This window comes from Ostrinia furnacalis, unplaced genomic scaffold, assembly GCF_004193835.3.
Source record: "Ostrinia furnacalis isolate ACB-3 unplaced genomic scaffold, ASM419383v2 OfSCF6681, whole genome shotgun sequence".
Classification (NCBI taxonomy): Eukaryota; Metazoa; Arthropoda; class Insecta; order Lepidoptera; family Crambidae; genus Ostrinia; species Ostrinia furnacalis.
The window spans coordinates 382,576-390,140 of NW_021136920.1; the positions used below are offsets into that span (position 1 = coordinate 382,576).

Sequence of the window (7,565 nt, forward strand, 5' to 3'; positions counted from 1 at the left end):
ACATTGTTGTTATGGCGACAGACTTAGATAAGATGGTGGTAGCTAGTTGTGTAGCTAGCCAGGCGGAATTAGAACAAGCCCTACCACCAACCAAACCGAATAGAAAAATCTGCCCCCACTGGGAATTTGGTTGTACTCGTAGCGTAGTTTATCAAATAACACCTAGAATTGAAAATCTATCTAGGAGATAAAGGCAATACCTTTATGTCTATTGGAAACAAATATCAATCTGAGGATAAAAATCTTGATAGAACGGTTGTCTTTCTAATTCTAAAAATTTTGTGTTACACAAATCACTTCACCAAATTAATCGTTAAAAACCCCGAAGTTCACTTTTAAAAGATAGCAACTACTGTACGTTATGTTACTTCTTGTACACTTATAGTACTACAATATGATGGCTGGACTAATGGCAAAATTCATTGTGGTTCTAAATTTTCGACGAGACATGAGCAAGTGCGGGTGACATGGCGGATGGAAATTAGCGCACATCAACAAGAGATGTATTTGCGAGCGGACAGATTGAGTTTGGCTAATGACCGGGTTGGAGGACAAGTTTTCATGACCTAACAAACTTAGGACAACAAAATTGAAATCCCTATGTTATGTGACATCAAAAAACTTCGCTGTTTTACTTGTATGTGTAATCGACTTAGAAAATAAATTGAATAAAAACATGAGATTATGAAATTATGTTCGTTTTATAAAAAGATTTAAAAAGTGAGTAATGTGGTTAAGTGGTTACCTACCTGTGCGTTAAAAGACGTGTTTTAAGACTTGTGTATTATAATGAAGTAATGAATAAGATTAACAAACACAATCATTTAAAAATTTAAACAAAATAAAATCACATGAATAACCCTTGACATTGCCTTGAAAATAACGTTAAAACTGTCAATTGTAATTTAAAATAAAACGAGTGATGGAATCGTATGCAAAAGTAATTATCACCGAGCGTTGGACTGAATGTAGTTGTTTACAGGATTTATCTATTGTAAAACTCTAACTAAAAAGTCACTAAAGTCGATTCTGTATGCAATTATTCATTAAATACAAATATTATTACAAATGATTTATTAGACTAGTTAAGTACTTATTTATTTCATTTTCAAAAAATAATTAAATTCATTTATCATTTTTTATCACATACGTCTTTAAACTCATAATAAATTTGACACAAAACATCAAGTCTTTATTCTGCCAAATTAGCGTATTTGGAACATAATTATACACGATGACAATTTAAATTTTTAAATCCATAAAAAGATACACAATCAAACTCATCCTGGACCCAAGAACCAAGATCTAGTGTGTATTGCGATTAATTACTATAAATTATTAAAAATAACACAGCCTTTTTCAGAAGCTTTGATTCATAGCGTCATCTTGTCCAACAGACACCTCTTTCAACAAGGACTGCTGTTCAGCTGACTGCGAACTCCTCAGATTCGAGACTCCCCAGGTCTTACTCCTGCGTAGTGGTGGACGTCCCCTGATCCTGCCGTCATATCTATGCCGCTTGTGGTTCAATGGACTTAGCTCTGGATCTGTCATCTCGTTACATTTGCGCTTCGATGCTGAAGATGAGTCCGAATCGTTGTTGCTTGAGCGGAACGGTGTGGTAGCTGGAATTGATTGTCAATTGTTTAATTTTATAGGATTCATACGGACGATGACTGGTTACAGGTCTAGCTCATAACTGATTCAGTGCCTGAAGCATGGGAGCGGCATGGGCAGATTTCGTGACGTCAAACGTCAGCGAGACTTCAGATGTGCTTCAGATTTGTATGCTCAGTTACTTCATAATAATTTCACCCCTCTCGTGCCGCTCCCATGCGGCCCATACCTCTTACTTGATTAAGCGCTAGACCTGCATTAAAATTTGATTTTTATCAGTTTTCAAAACAAAACAAAATAAAATAAAATTAAACAAGTTCAATAAAAAAGTGTAAAAGGAAAAATGAAATATCAAAAGCGCAACAGGAGGATAAAATTAAAACTCATACGCCATGGCTCGGTTCCTTATAAGAATGAAATCAATGAAACAAGTGTTCTCATGAATAAAAAAACGCAATCAAACTGCGCCCGACACGGAAAGGAATTTTATTCTGAATTTACAATTTGGATTTTATTTGCTCCCTTATCTCTTGGCCCTTTTCCAGATTATATGAATTTAAATGCCTATCAAACAGATTTGGATCAGATCCAGTAACAGTACTAACCTAAATCGATATTGTAGTACATGACGTTTTTGTTCAGACAAAAGAGTTATCTCAAACTGTTGCCTATTTTTGATGCTTTATAATGCAGGCAACAAAAAAAAAACTAATAAACAGTAATTTTACTAGACACATAATTACATTAATTCTGCCATGAATTTCGAGGTAATTACCTGTCACTGTTAGAAGAATTAATGAGATCAAGATTTATTTGCATCGTTCACCGATAACGAACCATTTTAAAATTAAGTTTCTTTACTGATAATGGTATGGAAATCTCGGTCTAATTATTTTTAACTTTAGTTAATGAAAATGAAGCAGTAAAACAACGTAACAGTTGTTGGTAAATACATGATAATAATAAAATAATATTAAAGTAAGAAAAAAATAAAATATCTACCAGTATCTTGGTCACCCCAAAACACATTTTTGACGGCCTTCGCTACACTCGACCAAATGTTTTCTTTATTTGCCTCATAATGTTTTTCGATTTCATTGCATTTCTCTTCCAAACTAGCACCTTCTTCAACGATTCGCTTCACGCTCATCGTCTTTTTTGTAATTACAAATTGAAACTGTATCTCGGTGTCTTCCCCAGACGATTTAAGAACAGATGCCAAGCAGTTTTGCAGCGAACCAGCTATATTGGTCGTAAGTGCAGACAGGGCTGTATTGACTCCTGCCGAGCTGGTCGGAGAATCGCTGCACGTCTTGAATAATTCATTTGATTCTTTTGAGTAGTTCCCTGTGTCCACGACAAGGCTTTCTTCATTGAAGATTATTGCTCGGGCTGGCATGTGCGTTGGCTCGCCAATGGCCGGTGTGCTTTCAGGCGTTTTTTCTTTATTATGAACCGGCGTCCGTGCGACCGTTTGGCCTTGATTCTCGAATCGATTGACGAGCGCTTGGAACCGGGGATTAAGACAAAATCGAGGCCTCTGAGGGCCTGGGGTGAGCATGCGTTTTGGTTTTCTGTATACTGAAAATGTACGTAAATATTTTAAAAATTAAATGTTACTTAGAATGAATTATGATTAATTAATCGTTATTTTAGAAAACGCGATAAACTTTAGATAAAAAAATCAATATTTTTACACTACGCTTCTAGTCCCAAACTAAGCAAAGCATGTACTATGGGTACTAGGCAACGGATTTATACATACTTAAATACTTTTTTTTTGTTAATACATACGTCATATTTATTATACATAGTAACACCCAGACCCATCACAGAAATTAAAATTCATCATTTGAATTTCTGCCCGGCCGGGAATCAAACCCGGGACCTTTCGGCATAGTAGTCCGTTCCGAACCACTACACCAAACGGCCGATAAAAGATTTAATAAAATATCTTGAGAAAATAAAAAAAACTTTTCTCTGGATGAGAATGCCAGTGGTCTAGATTTGCCCTATGAAATAACTTCCAATTTAACAACCTCTTTTTGCTTTGTTCTCCTGTTCAAAAACGGTATCCTCAGCGAATTTGACTTTCTTTATTTTAACTGACGAAACGTCGGTAATATTGACCGATTCTTGGAATGTGACGTGCTTTTCTGAGCTATCTTGGCTACCTAATCTTATACGACTGCCAGACACTATGATACTTTTTAGTTTTGGAGCTATATTCTCGGATTTGGAAGGCTGAAAATTATAAAAATAAATCATGATATAAAATAAAAAACCAATTAAAACAAAAAAAAGAACAAATATACTACAATATTTTCGTACCTCGTTACCAATACTTTGCGCGGGACTCTCAGTATTCTCAATTTCAGAGAGAGGAGAATCGGCACTCTGTTCTGGAAAAATAGACCAACCTCCCACCACAGGATGAGTAGGAGTGCTCGTAGTGACTATTTGTGCGAGTTTTAACAAATTATGTGGAATGTGAGAAGTGGGTGTTGTCATCTCTTTCTGATTGTCTGGAACTATAGGTATTTTATTCAAAATTTACATTACAAAAACGGTTTCTTTAGAATAAAAAAAATCACGATAATAATTAGAAATTGCACACATACCACCAGAGTTTTCACTACGGGATGGAGTTGTTTTAGTAGTAACTGGGGAACCGTCATAATCATCATCATTGACCGTTTCTTCATACTCTTCAACCACTTTTTGCTTCATCAGACTAAGCAACTTCTTTGCATGAGGAGTAGCAGCCCGTTGCCTTTTTAATTTTGGGGTTTTTGGTGCAAGTTTAGAACTAGTTTTTTGTGCTTCAGAAGTTTTCTCCTCATCCGTTTCACTCTCACTAGAATCATAATCAACTATATGCTTTTTCCTTACAACCGGAGTAATGACAGCTGTTTTATTCACCTTATCAACAGAAACTATCGCTTCAAAATTGTCGATATCGACGCTTTTTGTTTTATCATAAATTGAATCGAACTTCTCTTCTACCTTTTTTAGCTGTGAGTTGTTTACTTCATTATCAATATTGACGAGCTCTGAGATACTTTTACATTCGGATATGTTAGTAAAATCTTCCATGTTAGTAAAATATTTGTGGCACTTCTTGCACTGGAGTGGTGAGTGCTCTTGGTACAAATGTTTTATAAACTGCTGGCTTAGTTCTTCGGGTTTGCAGAGAAATTGGTTTCCTCTGCAAATCGGGCAGTCGTAAGTTAGACCATGAACTGTTTCTTCGTGCTTCCGGCGACAATCCGGACAACAGAATATTAGTTGGCAGACAACGCAACAAACCTAGAATAGACACATTTACTTTAAAATAAAACTACTCTTTAAATATTTTAGCCAGAGTATTAAAATATCGTAAATACTTATTACGAAGTATAATTTAATTACATACGTCTTTCTTCTACCTTACTTCTACTTGTAGGTAACTCAAGTAATGTGGTACAAAACAATGCATTTGTGAATTTGTTGTCTCTTAATGTGCGTCGAAAATTTTGTTAATTAAATTCATAACACTCCTAATTAGGAGATGCTTTTTATCTAAAAGAACAATTTAATTTAACAGAGCCAAGTCATATTGAAACCACATTGTACATGAATAATGAAAGACAAAGCAGCAATTTTTTTGTGTTAGTTGATTATACACATACTTATAACATTCCAGTTATTTGTAAACAGTGATGTTTTGACATTCTGTAATTATTTTTATGGTTATTAATAAATAGATGAAATATGCGTGTAGTTCTATAATATAAATAAATCATAGCACTATCTTCCATCCGGTATGCCTAAAAGAAACTCCAAAGCAGGTCCACCATTTAATGCTGCCTTTTCAATGTTATTCAGTAAAGATAAAAAGCAACACAAACTCATTTTTTTTGTTGAGAAATAACACTTATTCCATCTACATAAAATACCACAATGTTTAGCTTGCTATACTATCTGTAATCTGTATACATTAAAATTGCGTCTACATCTGAGAAAGACTTAGCAAAAAGCAAAAACGTGTTTCGGTGGCCAACCACATCACGTTCTCATGCAGTTCAGAGTGTACAGTCGCGGACAGAAATGTTTACCATTCCAAAGTAAAGATAGATGGTACTATCTCTTGGTCACTATCTAGACTGCATTTCACTTATGTATCACCAGGTGAGATTGCGGTCAAAGTAGTATAAATAAACTTCAAACATGGACAAATTACAAATTTAGTTGTCACTAAATTTAATTTTCTTGTAAGGAGATCTTTAGCTAGAACATCTGACAGCTTCTCTAATTTAAAATAAAAAAAAAAACTAAATTGTATTTATTCTAGTAATTCTAGAGTACACCAATTAAATTAGTACTTACAAATCGTCAAAAAAGTGAGAATCATTATCTGCATTTGCTTTAGAAGTCTGAATGCATAATGTAGAACACATAAGTATTTATAAGTACATGTTTATTACAGTACGTTAAAAAAGCAACACTGAAATAACATTAATTCTAGTTAAATAAGTATCTACTTTAGTTGTAATGTAGGTAATGCATCACATTTTTCAACGTAGTTTTCAGACTATTTGAAAGCTTGGTACTGTGACAGTACTGTCATTTTTCTGGCTGGTAAGTATTTACTGACGGTGACTGTACACGTATGTTTCCACTGCATTGTCCGTGAACATTTTATTTACGAATACGTTAAAACATTTGACTATTTCCAACTAGTTCGGTTCAAGCAAAATATGCAAAGAGAAAATTGTATTCCTACATTACATTGATTTTATTTTATTTTATGTATTCTGTGTTTTTAATATGTTTTCATTAGAATTTCAATAAAAAATAGTTAATGTTTAGGCTATTAATTTAAATTATAGTTTTCGTGCACTGTGAATTATTTCGTATGCTTGGTTATGTCATAAAAGTACTTTTCAGTTGAATGGTAGCACACCAAAAACCTGTTAAATATAACTATAAATAATAAGTTATAGTATAAAGAACAGCTATGTAATGTAAAATACCCCGTGCAATTAAAATACTTTCTGTAATAAAATCAAACTTGAGCACTTACTTCAGGTGAATATTTCATTTTTTATCCACATCCTTTTGAGTTATCACAAATCTTTAAATTTTATACCGGATTAATTTAATTGTTTTCTGTAACACTGATTCAACCATAAATTTTAATCCACAGCCTATTTGAAGTGATTAGTTTTTTCTTACTACCCGCGCACGTCAAAGTAATTTTGTACGTGTGTTCGGATACTTATTCGAAAGGATTCAAAAAGCTTTTGGAGTGATTGGTTAATAAAGCTGGATATACACCATCGATACGTGTCGTGTCGTTTAGGATTTGGAATTTTCAATGAATGGAAACTACTTTTTATGTCAACGACAAATTATAAACGCCGTCAGCCCCCTTAGACAAAACGCACTTTTTGATCGAATCGAAAATCGAATCCGTCAAAATTCCATACAAAAAAGGGGCTTTTCGACCACTTTTCGACTGGTTTGCGATTATAATTTGCACTTTGTCTAGACCCACAGTTTTTAATATTACGCATGACATTGTAACCTACTTTGTCTTATCTGTTTACGTGACATTGGCGAAATCATGGTTCTCAAAACCAAGCCGTTGCCATAATAAAAGAAGAAGAAGAAGACATTGTAAACTATAACAGTGAGCCAGCCCCCCTAGACAAAACGCACTTTTTGATCGAATCGAAAATCGAATCCGTCAAAACACAAAAAAGGGGCTTTTCGACCACTTTTCGACTGGTTTGCGATTAAAATTTGCACTTTGTCTAGACCCACAGGTTAGGTTATTCACAATTTTACGGTGACTTAAATACCTCATAATTTCATAAATCATCAATAACATCCTCACTTTAAAATATTCAGAAATATTAATCACAGCTTCACAGCTGTTTACGACTAACCGTCGAAAATACTTG

The 7,565-nt window shown here is 34.2% G+C and overlaps 1 protein-coding gene across 1 annotated transcript; it reads right to left on the reverse strand.

The window, feature by feature from the left end:
• Positions 1-1,115: 1,115 nt before the first annotated feature.
• LOC114362667 (uncharacterized) lies at positions 1,116-6,821 on the reverse strand. Its single transcript, XM_028318138.1, has 6 exons — positions 6,683-6,821; positions 4,239-4,926; positions 3,949-4,148; positions 3,657-3,861; positions 2,620-3,198; positions 1,116-1,625 (listed from the first exon to the last, which is right to left on the reverse strand). The coding sequence occupies exons 1-6, from the start codon at positions 6,698-6,700 to the stop codon at positions 1,360-1,362; spliced, it is 1,956 nt and encodes a 651-aa protein (XP_028173939.1). The 5' UTR covers positions 6,701-6,821; the 3' UTR covers positions 1,116-1,359.
• Positions 6,822-7,565: the final 744 nt, after the last annotated feature.